The 13,334-nt window shown below is 43.5% G+C and overlaps 1 protein-coding gene across 1 annotated transcript in view; it reads left to right on the plus strand.

Moving 5' to 3' along the window:
- The window catches only part of LOC128696587 (uncharacterized), a 61,729-nt gene that overhangs the window by 33,906 nt on the left and 14,489 nt on the right, over positions 1–13,334 (plus strand). Inside the window, exons 5-8 of the mRNA XM_070094626.1 lie at positions 5,066–5,201; positions 10,220–10,343; positions 10,930–11,019; positions 12,179–12,724. Coding sequence (XP_069950727.1) covers positions 5,066–5,201; positions 10,220–10,343; positions 10,930–11,019; positions 12,179–12,724 — 896 coding nt within the window. The remainder of the gene's footprint in view (positions 1–5,065; positions 5,202–10,219; positions 10,344–10,929; positions 11,020–12,178; positions 12,725–13,334) is intronic.

The following is a 13,334-nucleotide window of genomic DNA, read 5'->3' on the forward strand; positions in this document are numbered from 1 at the left end:
TAGACAGGACTCGCAGCAATGGTTTTAAGTTGGAAAAATTCAGATTCAGGAGGGATATAGGAAAGTACTGGTTTGGTAATAGAGTTGTGGATGAGTGGAACAAACTCCCAAGTACCGTTATAGAGGCCAGAACGTTGTGTAGCTTTAAAAATAGGTTGGATAAATACATGAGTAGATGTGGGTGGGTGTGAGTTAGACCTGATAGCTTGTGCTACCAGGTCGGTTGCCGTGTTCCTCCCTTAAGTCAATGTGACCTGACCTGACTAGGTTGGGTGCATTGGCTTAAGCCGGTAGGAGACTTGGACCTGCCTCGCATGGGCCAGTAGGCCTTCTGCAGTGTTCCTTCGTTCTTATGTTCTTATGTTCTTAAGTGTGTAGTGTATACCCCGGGAGGTGTGTTTCTCTTAGTGTATATACACTGAGAATTTACGTTAATTCTTGCATTAAGAATTAAAATATTATGGACTAGTAGCGTACAGGTGATATGCAACCTAAATGATCAATGTGCAGCCTTAATGATCAATGTGCAGCCTTAATGATCAATGTGCAGCCTTAATGATCAATGTGCAGCCTTAATGATCAATGTGCAGCCTTAATGATCAATGTGCAGTCTTAATGATCAAGGTGCAGCCTTAATGATCAATGTGCAGCCTTAATGATCAATGTGCAGCCTTAATGATCAATGTGCAGTCTTAATGACCAATGTGCAGCCTTAATGATCAATGTGCAGCCTTAATGATCAATGTGCAGCCTTAATGATCAATGTGCAGCCTTAATGATCAATGTGCAGCCTTAATGATCAATGTGCAGCCTTAATGATCAATGTGCAGTCTTAATGATCAATGTGCAGTCTTAATGATCAATGTGCAGCCTTAATGATCAATGTGCAGCCTTAATGATCAATGTGCAGTCTTAATGATCAATGTGCAGCCTTAATGATCAATGTGCAGCCTTAATGATCAATGTGCAGCCTTAATGATCAATGTGCAGCCTTAATGATCAATGTGCAGCCTTAATGATCAATGTGCAAACTTAATGATCAATGTGCAGCCTTAATGATCAATGTGCAAACTTAATGATCAATGTGCAGCCTTAATGATCAATGTGCAAACTTAATGATCAATGTGCAGTCTTAATGATCAATGTGCAGTCTTAATGATCAATGTGCAGCCTTAATGATCAATGTGCAGTCTTAATGATCAATGTGCAGTCTTAATGATCAATGTGCAGCCTTAATGATCAATGTGCAGCCTTAATGATCAATGTGCAGTCTTAATGATCAATGTGCAGTCTTAATGATCAATGTGCAGTCTTAATGATCAATGTGCAGTCTTAATGATCAATGTGCAGCCTTAATGATCAATGTGCAGTCTTAATGATCAATGTGCAGCCTTAATGACCAATGTGCAGCCTTAATGATCAATGTGCAGCCTTAATGATCAATGTGCAGCCTTAATGATCAACGTACAGCCTTAATGATCAACGTACAGCCTTAATGATCAACGTACAGCCTTAATGATTTACGTACAGCCTTAATGATCAACGTACAGCCTTAATGATCAACGTACAGCCTTAATGATCAACGTACAGCCTTAATGATCAACGTACAGCCTTAATGATTTACGTACAGCCTTAATGATCAACGTACAGCCTTAATGATCAACGTACAGCCTTAATGATTTACGTACAGCCTTAATGATCAACGTACAGCCTTAATGATCAACGTACAGCCTTAATGATCAACGTACAGCCTTAATGACCAATGTGCAGCCTTAATGATCAACGTACAGCCTTAATGATCAACGTACAGCCTTAATGACCAATGTGCAGCCTTAATGATCAACGTACAGCCTTAATGACCAATGTGCAGCCTTAATGACCAATGTGCAGCCTTAATGATTTACGTACAGCCTTAATGATTTACGTACAGCCTTAATGATCAACGTACAGCCTTAATGATCAACGTACAGCCTTAATGATCAACGTACAGCCTTAATGACCAATGTGCAGCCTTAATGACCAATGTGCAGCCTTAATGACCAATGTGCAGTCTTAATGATCAACGTGCAGCCTTAATGACCAATGTGCAGCCTTAATGACCAATGTGCAGCCTTAATGACCAATGTGCAGCCTTAATGATTTACGTACAGCCTTAATGATTTACGTACAGCCTTAATGATCAACGTACAGCCTTAATGATCAACGTACAGCCTTAATGATCAACGTACAGCCTTAATGATCAATGTGCAGCCTTAATGACCAATGTGCAGCCTTAATGACCAATGTGCAGCCTTAATGATCAACGTACAGTCTTAATGATCAATGTGCAGCCTTAATGACCAATGTGCAGCCTTAATGACCAATGTGCAGTCTTAATGATCAATGTGCAGCCTTAATGACCAATGTGCAGCATTAATGACCAATGTGTAAACTTAATGACCAATGTGCAGCCTTAATGACCAATGTGCAAACTTAATGACCAATGTGCAGCCTTAATGACCAATGTGCAGCCTTAATGATTTACGTACAGCCTTAATGATCAACGTACAGCCTTAATGATCAACGTACAGCCTTAATGATCAACGTACAGCCTTAATGATCAATGTGCAGCCTTAATGACCAATGTGCAGCCTTAATGATCAATGTGCAAACTTAATGACCAATGTGCAGCCTTAATGATCAATGTGCAGCCTTAATGACCAATGTGCAGCCTTAATGATGGTATAAACCTTGGTAATAAATACCGACAAGTTGGTTTAGAAAGACACGTAAGCAAACACTATAACATATTTATTAGAAAACGTTTCGGTCCTGGAACCTTGATCAAGTGATCAAGGTTCCAGGACCGAAACGTTTTCTAATAAATATGTTATAGTGTTTGCTTACGTGTCTTTCTAAACCAGCCTTAATGATCAACGTACAAACTTAATGATCAACGTACAGCCGAGTTATTAAAACTACCAAACCAACCATAAGAAATCTACAACATTACCCAAATTATGATAAAGTTTTCTTCTCCACACATTTTTTTTTTCCAAATATTTCCCCTACAATGACTTCTTCTCCTGGTAACAGATTTTTACCTAAAATACCAACCTCATCAGAGGGGAAGAACGTTTTTCAAGGTAAACTACCTTTCCCTGCGTCCAGGGGAACACGGTTGCACTATCCTTCTCCTTTTATCACCTCCTCAGATCCTCGCCAGAAAGGTGTATACATCGCTCTCCCCGACAAGTGACTTAGACCCGATGTATCAATAAATTTGTGGATGTTTAGGGAGGGTGTCGAGGCCCGGGGCTGGTCATTCCATCAGCCAGTGTTTTATAACCTCTTCTGTCTTCACAATATTGGAGTCTGAAGCTTGTTTATGGTTATTTCTTTCTCTCTGTCTCTTTTTCTCTCTTATTATCTCTCTCTCTCTCTCTCTCTCTCTCTCTCTCTCTCTCTCTCTCTCTCTCTCTCTCTCTCTCTCTCTCTCTCTCTCTCTCTCTCTCTCTCTCTCTCTCTCACTCACTGGCCAGTTCCTTCATCTTAGTATTCTTTCTGAGAAGATGAATTTGCTGACTTGTGGTGCGGTCTATTCTGTCGACGGAGCATCCTGACAGAGTTTTGTTCTGTAATGGATCAAGACGAGAAGAATATGAGAACTGGGACACCCTGGTGAGATGCCTGAGGCGCTCCCTGCCTCACAATGATCCCTGAAGTGCTTCCTGCTTCACAATGATCCCTGAAGTGCTTCCTGCTTCACAATGATCCCTGAAGTGCTTCCTGCTTCACAGTGATCCCTGAAGTGCTTCCTGCTTCACAATGATCCCTGAAGTGCTTCCTGCTTCACAGTGATCCCTGAAGTGCTTCCTGCTTCACAATGATCCCTGAAGTGCTTCCTGCTTCACAATGATCCCTGAAGTGCTTCCTGCTTCACAGTGATCCCTGAAGTGCTTCCTGCTTCACAATGATCCCTGAAGTGCTTCCTGCTTCACAGTGATTCCTGAAGTGCTTCCTGCTTCACAGTGATCCCTGAAGTGCTTCCTGCTTCACAATGATCCCTGAAGTGCTTCCTGCTTCACAGTGATCCCTGAAGTGCTTCCTGCTTCACAATGATCCCTGAAGTGCTTCCTGCTTCACAGTGATCCCTGAAGTGCTTCCTGCTTCACAGTGATCCCTGAAGTGCTTCCTGCTTCACAGTGATCCCTGAAGTGCTTCCTGCTTCACAATGGTCCCTGAAGTGCTTCCTGCTTCACAATGATCCCTGAAGTGCTTCCTGCTTCACAGTGATCCCTGAAGTGCTTCCTGCTTCACAGTGATCCCTGAAGTGCTTCCTGCTTCACAGTGATCCCTGAAGTGCTTCCTGCTTCACAGTGATCCCTGAAGTGCTTCCTGCTTCACAATGATCCCTGAAGTGCTTCCTGCTTCACAATGGTCCCTGAAGTGCTTCCTGCTTCACAGTGATCCCTGAAGTGCTTCCTGCTTCACAGTGATCCCTGAAGTGCTTCCTGCTTCACAGTGATCCCTGAAGTGCTTCCTGCTTCACAGTGATCCCTGAAGTGCTTCCTGCTTCACAGTGATCCCTGAAGTGCTTCCTGCTTCACAGTGATCCCTTCGGAGTTCCCTAATATATCGAACTGAATTTTCACATTGGAACTTGTTTTATTTTTCAAGTCATAAATCTTACTGTTTAGACTTCAAAGAAAATTCATGAAAAATTAGATGGCGTTTGATCCCATGAGATGGAGTTAGGGAGGTACCCTCGATCCTCCTACCTAGGATATCTCTCTCTCTCACTTCACCTTTCTTCCTCTGTCACAACTCCCTCTCTCTGCCTCCCACTCGGGAACAAGCTCCCTCTCACTCCCACTCGGGAACAAGCTCCCTCTCACTCCCACTCGGGAACAAGCTCCCTCTCACTCCCACTCGGGAACAAGCTCCCTCTCACTCCCACTCGGGAACAAGCTCCCTCTCACTCCCACTCGGGAACAAGCTCCCTCTCACTCCCACTCGGGAACAAGGGTATTTTCCGTCTAACAATGACCACTGACCTGACAAGAGGATGTTGTGTTGTCCACAGGGCCGGAGTCACTATCACGGAGGAGCCACCAGGAGAAGGTCAGGTCACGGCACTGTGCCGCTGCCTCCCAAGGTCATTGTCACGGCCAATGTGAAACCAGGTCACCTTCTGGACTCCACGACTCTCCTTGACCGCAGTGAGTACCCACAAATGTTTGTGTGACGAGGGGAGAGAATTGATAAAATACCTAGAGAGGAGATACTCTTTTTTTATATAATTATTCTTTCTGAAGGTGTGAATACTCGATCCTCCGTTAGCTGACTGCGAGACACACTGCTTAATTGTGCTCATCTGCTTGTTACAGTGTATGTGTGTGTGTGTGTGCGTGTGTGTGTGTGAATATTCATGAAGTCAGGACCCCAGTCAGGACTCCGTGAAGCCAGTACCCCCAAACAATCAAGATCCCCCATCATACAGTCAGAACCCTAATGCAGTCAGGACCCCCGTGGAGCCGTGGCGCTTCTGCAGCACCTCCCTGCCTGCAGTAGCTTCAGCAGCTCGACACCAGACTGCTTCCCGACCGTTAACGAGTTTCTTCATCTTAGGGACATGAGTAAGTCAGCCGAGCGAGGAGGGAGAGAGGAGATCGACTTACAGCCAGCACAGTTCTTAATAAGCAACTTCTTATAATAAGTATTGGGATTAAAGACCTTATTGCTCATGAGGTATAGTCCGGTTTTGCACCGTAGCTGCCAAACTCCACCCTTGATGGTGTTCGTGTAGGCTGTGTAGGAAGAGGCGGAAGATAAAGAGGAGGAAGAAGACAAGGCATGATTATTATTATTATTATTATTATTATTATTATTATTATTATTATTATTATTATTATTATTATTATTACATTAATGGGTGATTTCCAAACTATAATAATAATAATAATAATAATCTTTATTTCTACAAGTACATTTGCAAAGTATACAGACCATAGCTGACATCAGTAACATACTACTATATAGAAAGCCGCTTGTTATACAGAGCATTTCTGCCAAATTAGGTAAATTTTGTCCCGGGATGCGACCCACGCCAGTCGACTAAATCCCAGGTGCCTGTTTTACTGCTAGGTGAACACTGGACAGCAGGTGTCTTAAGAAAACACGTCCTGTTTCCACCCGTAACGGGGATCGAACCCCGGTCCTCAGTGTGTCTCACAACGTCAGGAGGAATGAGAAGCAGTCAAATTTAACCCAAGAAAAGGAAGATAGGCTAAATTCCTTGGATCACGAGCCTCAAGGCTCCTCCCTAGAGGGGGCTTCAGGATGTTAACCTCCAGCTACTGGACAGCTCGGAAGTGTTGACAGATAACTCCCAGGTTGTTTCTTCGGGCAGTTTGGCTACAATTCCTTTGCCTCCTGAGGGTAGGTTGAGGAACCTTTCTCGGATCACGCAGCGAGCAAAATGCATCTAATCTTAAATATGTTTGTTTATTTAGGTACAGGTTATACTTAAGTACAATTATCATACCCAGTAACATATGCAATAAGATCAATAAGATTATAATAAACAGGGGATATCACAATATGCAAAATTAACCACAGTAAAAAAATGATAAAATTACAAGCACTTTCGTGATGGCTCACCCATTAAAGTCAAACAAAGTGACTTATTTCCAACGAGATTAAGCTAAACTCTGAGGGTATAACTGAAAGCTTCTATAGACCTTATGCTGTATACGCAGTGCCTATACTTCATGCCACAAGTGTTCATGGCCGCAGTAAATACCAGTGAGGAGCGGAGGGATGACCCTCCCAGCGGTCACCATGGCCAGCTGTTGTGTGGTGGACTCCTGGCTGCCACTCGCACCAGACAAGACAACTCCAGCTAGCCACCGACATGGCTACCATTAACAACCATTACTCAACGAAGCAAGTTACAAAATGCACGTTTGCAGAGACGTGACGCGTCTTAACCGCACGTCGTCCCGAAGAACCTTGAACGACGCCCTACCGAAACTAGTCACTGTCGCTAACCTGGCAACGGTCGGCAGGGTAGCAGATGGTGCGTCCACACGGACACAAGGGAATCATTACATTATTCACCGCTTGTGGCCTCAGCGCTTGGAACTCCCGCTAACGGAATACTCTTAAAGTAATAATTAAGCATTTCTTTAATGAGAAACTGTGTTTTAACGACACGAAAAGAGCTGGATGTGTTGAGCTCTGGCTTGGCAAACAGTTGTGTGAGGCGACAGTACAGCGGAAATATGAATATGACCCTAATAACACTCTGCAGTAACAGTGTATTTCCCAGCTTTGTTATCTGTACATCATATAGCTTTCAAGCCGACTATAACATAGTTTAACAGAAGTGCACAATTTATTATTATTATTATTATTATTATTATTATTATTATTATTATTATCATTATTATTATTATTATTATTATTATTATTATTATTATTATTATTATTATTATTATTATTATTATTATTATTCCAATTCCGTTAATCAATATCCCTTCACCGCCATCAAGGCACGTACCTTCTTTGAAGGGTATACAAGATGAACTAGTGCCTTGAGCAAATCAAGTCCAGCGCTCACTGACGTACGTCCAGCGCTCACTGACGTACGTCCAGCGTTCACTGACGTACATCCAGCGCTCACTGACGTACGTCCAGCGCTCACTGACGTACGTCCAGCGCTCACTGACGTACGTCCAGCGTTCACTGACGTACATCCAGCGCTCACTGACGTAAACCGAAAATGAGGCTCAATATTTCCTATATTTCACTTAGGCTTCAACTGTCACTTTAGACATGTTCAGAAGACACGCAGTTAACCTTTATTAAGAAAACGTTTCGCTCTGTGTAGACCTTTATCAAGTTATGAAGTTCTAATATCGAGCGAAACGTCTAGACCAAGGGTCATCCTATGATACTTGTCTGCGATACTTGCTTTACGTTTCGCATCGGAACTGGGTGCCAACTATGGCACTCGTAACGAGGTACTTGCCAGGGATTAACTGTACGTATGTTGAAACATAAGATTGCTGTTGCATACTGCAATCCTGGGATGATGGCAACATAGTGCTCAAATATATATCACGTTGGGAGGAGATGCAACACGAATGAGAGCATCAAGGGAGGGGTCCTGATGCTGGTGAGGAGGGGAATGATCTTGATTCTCTTGGTGTCGAACCGGATTGATACCCATTCCCCATCCGTTCTTTAATTCCTGTGGGAAAGGTTAACTAGCATCATTAACTTTAAACAAGTCCAGAAACTGCAGGAGCACCAACACCTACGGCGCCAACACCTGCAGTAGATTTAATATCTGCAGTGGATCTAATTCTGCAGCAGCACTAATATCTGTAACACTAGCACTAACACCTGTAGCAACACCAACACCCGCAGCAATACTAACACCCACAGCAACACCAACACCCGCAGCAACACCAACACCCGCAGCAACACCAACACCCGCAGCAACACCAACACCCGCAGCAACACCAACACCCACAGCAACACCAACACCCACAGCAACACCAACACCCGCAGCAACACCAACACCCGCAGCAACACCAACACCCACAGCAACACCAACACCCGCAGCAACACCAACACCCGCAGCAACACCAACACCCGCAGCAACACCAACACCCGCAGCAACACCAACACCCGCAGCAACACCAACACCCACAGCAACACCAACACCCGCAGCAACACCAACACCCGCAGCAACATCAACACCCACAGCACCACCAACACCCGCAGCAACACCAACGCTCGCAGCAACACCAACGCTCGCAGCAACACCAACACCCGCAGCACCACCAACACCTGCAGCAACACCAACGCTCGCAGCATCACCTTCACCGTCATCGCCCAATAACACAAGGAACTTGCAATTTTTCGAGAGCCCTCCAGTGCTTCTATTGTTTCCGACAGCCGATGATAACTTTTAAGAGCTCCGTCGAAGCGTCACATGTCCAACTTCCCAGTATAAAAAGTGAGGCGACAAAGTTTTAATGGTGACTTCTTCTCCCGAGCTGCTCGGGGATATTCTGACCTCAGTCTCATTAATGTTGACACTGTAACTTTGTTGTTGCGGGTTCCTCGCCATGGAGGTTAGTGCTGTTACCTTCGCTTCATGGGAAAGAGATGGCGGATCGGATTTAAGATGCTTTATTCTTCTCAATAATTATAATTTGTACTGACGTACACTGGTGAAAAATTTAAGGAGATTTTTCTAAAGGATAGCCCCCAAAAGTTGTGTGTGTGTGTGTGTGTGTGTGTGTGTGTGTGTGTGTGTGTGTGTGTGTGAGCTGTTTGAGAGAGCCTATTGTTAGCTTTTATCCCAGTTTCCTCATGCTACCTTGATCAACATAAACTGACCTGACTTGTCATACTTATTCATCACACTGTATATGAAGTTTGCCTTAAACACATTCTCTTCTATCTCATTATATATTTCAAGCAACCTGTTTCTCTCTCTCTCTCTCTCTCTCTCTCTTTCTCCTCTGTAATCACAGGCGAATATAAGAGGAAAATCAGGTTTGTGAGGCAGCAGACTCCCTGTGGTAAGAAACTAAACATTCACAGAACAAAAATTGAAACATTTTCAAGGCAGCTTCTTTGATTAATCACTTGATTATTTGTGTTGGAGATGAGTTAATTAATTAAACTTTTTTAAATCATGTAGAACTTCAGCATATATTAGTTATTCAAACTCTAACTTTTATGCTACATAATGTTCCATGAAATGCTTGTATGGAAATCAGGTGAATTGAAATAATCAGAACAAATTTCTTCCGCCACGTCCAACCTTCACTCTAGAAAAAATGCAATCCCATATTCTTACCATCGTAATCATCTCTTCCCTGATCCCTCTCCTTATTCCCATAACTACGATAAAAGGTCTTGTTATCACTTGACGTACTTCCTGGTATGACCTCCGACCCTGGAAAGCCTGATCCAGTTCTTCACCTCGAAATATGTCCCCTGGTGTGAATCCAGGACCGTCTGGAGTTTTGTGACTCTCTGATCGCTGGTTTTAACCCCACCTGTGGTATTTTTTTTAGAGAGCTTCATCATGTCATAAAGCTCTATCCTGAACGAAACGTTGCTCCCCAAATAAAAGTTTGTTCTACATAGTACTGTGCATTCACACTCTAAGGATATCTGCCACATACCTCGTCTTGCATTCCTCTCTCCACAGACTTGCCTCCGCCGCGCCTGCTTGACACGCTGCACCCAGAACACACCGTCTACCAGGTTAATTACCCTGGGGCCCACCTGCGTGTGGGCGCCACACGCCCGTCACACCTCTCCCACGCCCACGGGTAAGGCATATATAACTTCCCACGCCCACGGGTAAGTTATGTATAACTTCTCACGCCCACGGGTAAGTTATGTATAACTTCCCACTAGTCATTCTGGATCACACCCACATTTTTGTAATATAATCCTTTCTTATTTTAAGATAATCTTGTATATAACAGATTACTATTATGTTAATGGGAAAGCGCTAGATTCGTAAGGGTGATTCATATTAAGGAACAAAAATAGAGTAAACTTTTATTGTAACATTTATTGCTCTATTTAGAGTTTTTAAGTCACTGACTTGATAAAGCTTAAAGCAGAGCGAAACGTTGCCAATAAAGACTTATTCTGTACCTATGTCTTTCCTTCAACACATTTCACTCACGGTTCTACCATTGTCTTCAGAGTTTCAAAATAGAATTAATTCCTTTTTGTGTCTAGATAGATGAGAAAAACGAATGCAATAGTGTAAGCCTTTATTATAGGTGCATTTCGCTCAATGATATAACTTAATAAAGCTCTATTTGAGGTATACATTGTGTATTCATTTATACATGTATTTCATTGCATTCCAGCGTTAATTTTGTATTGTTTGTGTGTGTGCAGGGCAGCTGCGGCCCCCACCAGGAGGGAGGAACCTCACTCCATCGACTTCGGGTCCCACAGCCTTTCGATGGGCGCCTATTATCATCCCAGGTGAGTATTTGGCACCAGGTGAGACTCTTTCAGGTGGTTTTCAATCTGGTGAATTTGTTCCATCAAGTGAGCCTCAAATATGCCCCCAAAAACATATACTTTTGTAGCACTGTTTGGAGTCCGCTTTCCTTTCTTGCGGCCATCTTAACTAGCGCCGTGAGTGCGGTCTCGTGATTACGTTAGATGGAGTACGTAGGAGTCTGCTTTCACTGTTATTGTTCTGTTCATTACACTTCTGTATCTCTCTTACGTTGAAAAAAAAAATCTGCTAATTCTGTGGTTTATCAGAGAGAATTTCCAACCATGTCCCATTCTTCTTGTTGTATCCTTAGTAAAGAAGCGTCTTTATGGAATCTGAGTATAATTTATGTTGTGATTGTTCCCGCATTCTATGTTCATTCCATGTTCATTCTTTTTTAGAAGATGTGTGGGAGCGGCCTGCTAAGCCACACCCATATATCCCCTTAAAATTCTTGGTATTATTCCATCGGGTGTACCTGTGATATACCTGTGATCGGTTTCGAGGATTTTTCTACCCTTTCATCCCAGCCTGAGGCCAGGTTTTTCTCTTCATTGCCTGTTCAACCAGGCTGTTGCCGCTGGCGGTCCGCTGGCCCACATAACCAAGATCCTGGTTAATCTTACTCTTAGCAGAGGTAGTGATTTAGTTTCCTCTTGAAAACATCTACGCTTGTTCCGACAATATTTTTTTTATATATGTGCTGGTATCAGGTTGAATCCTCTTGACCGACGTATGTCGACACAGTAGTTTTCTGGTTGTCACCTTAGCGCCCCTGTGTGTCACTGGATGTATTTTGTAATTTTTTCCATGTCACTCGTATGTTTGTGTGTACCTGCTTGTTTACCTACATGCAGTGGCGGATCTGCTAAGAGACTAATGAAGCTTTTGCTTCAGGACCCCTAATCCCGGAGGGGCCCCAGAAGCGACTTTAGTCCACATTGCTTAAAACTTTTGGGTCTACTGTATGAGAAGGGGTTCCCATTACAGTTCAAACTTCAGGGCCCCAAAAATGTAGGTCCGCCACTGCCTACATGTGTGAGTAAAAGTGCGTGAGCACATGTACAGTTGCCCACTTACAATGATACGCAAACAGTCCAGGGAAAGCAGCAAATTAGAAAAGACTATCGTGAATTTCAGGGAACCTGAAGTTCATAACAAGCGCAGTCACCTTATACCCAGAGAACCTGTCAAGTATTACAACCCTGTCCACCCCACTCTGTCTCCCGGGGCTACCTCACCTGTAGCACCTCCACCACGACCAAATGTACAGCAACCACACCCCCAAGGACCTCAACCACGCCCCCAGGGGCATCAACCACTCCCTCAAGGACATCAACCCCTCCCGCAGGAACAAGAACCACTCCTACAGAGCTATCAACTACGTCCACAGGGACCTCAACCCGTACCCCAGGGACAAGAACCACTCCTACAGAGCTATCAACTACGTCCACAGGGTCCTCAACCCTTACCCCAGGGACAAGAACCACTTCTGCAGAGCTATCAACTACGCCCCCATGGCCTTCAACTCCGCCCTCAGGGACCTAACGAATCCTCTCTGGGGCCACAATCACAAAGGCCACAGTTTCGGCCATCGAAGTTACTTCCTCCTGCCTCCAGACACACCTCCGTAGCAACCTCAACAACCTTACCACAACCTCCACCCACCATCCATCCACTCAGGAGGTTAGTAAGATGTCTTATCTTTCATTATGTGATACTTTACCTGCATCTGATATAATTAGATACCCTTTTAAATTGATTAAATTAAAAGCCAGTTTCACAAACACTCCAGATGTTAATTATAGGACAATTATGAATTCGATTCTGGAATGATTAATGATCGCTGGAAGGTTCTTGTCTTGTAATAATAATAATAATAATAATAATAATAATAATAATAATAATAATAATAATAATAATAATAATAATAATAATAATGTCAACTAAATTTCATTTTAATAATTTCTCTGTAGTGAAGTAATGAGTACTATGTATACTGTAAGTGACGGGACCACGCCCAGAGCACCTCACTCACATCCTCACCCAGGACATACCCGTAGAGGACAAGTCATCAATGTACCAGGTCCGGCACTCACAGGTAACCTGTCATTCATAGCTATTAGCTATTCACCCTAAACCTGTCATTCACCGGTGAGAGACAGGTTCCCTGTTAATCACAAGGAACTTGTCGCTCACAGGTGATTCATCACTCAGTAATTCATCCTTCCGAGAAAAGCCCATTCACACTTGAAGATTAACCAATCATTCCCAGTTAACCAGCCTGGTAACATAA

The sequence above is a fragment of the Cherax quadricarinatus genome, chromosome 47 (genome assembly GCF_038502225.1).
Source record: "Cherax quadricarinatus isolate ZL_2023a chromosome 47, ASM3850222v1, whole genome shotgun sequence".
Taxonomy (NCBI): domain Eukaryota; kingdom Metazoa; phylum Arthropoda; class Malacostraca; order Decapoda; family Parastacidae; genus Cherax; species Cherax quadricarinatus.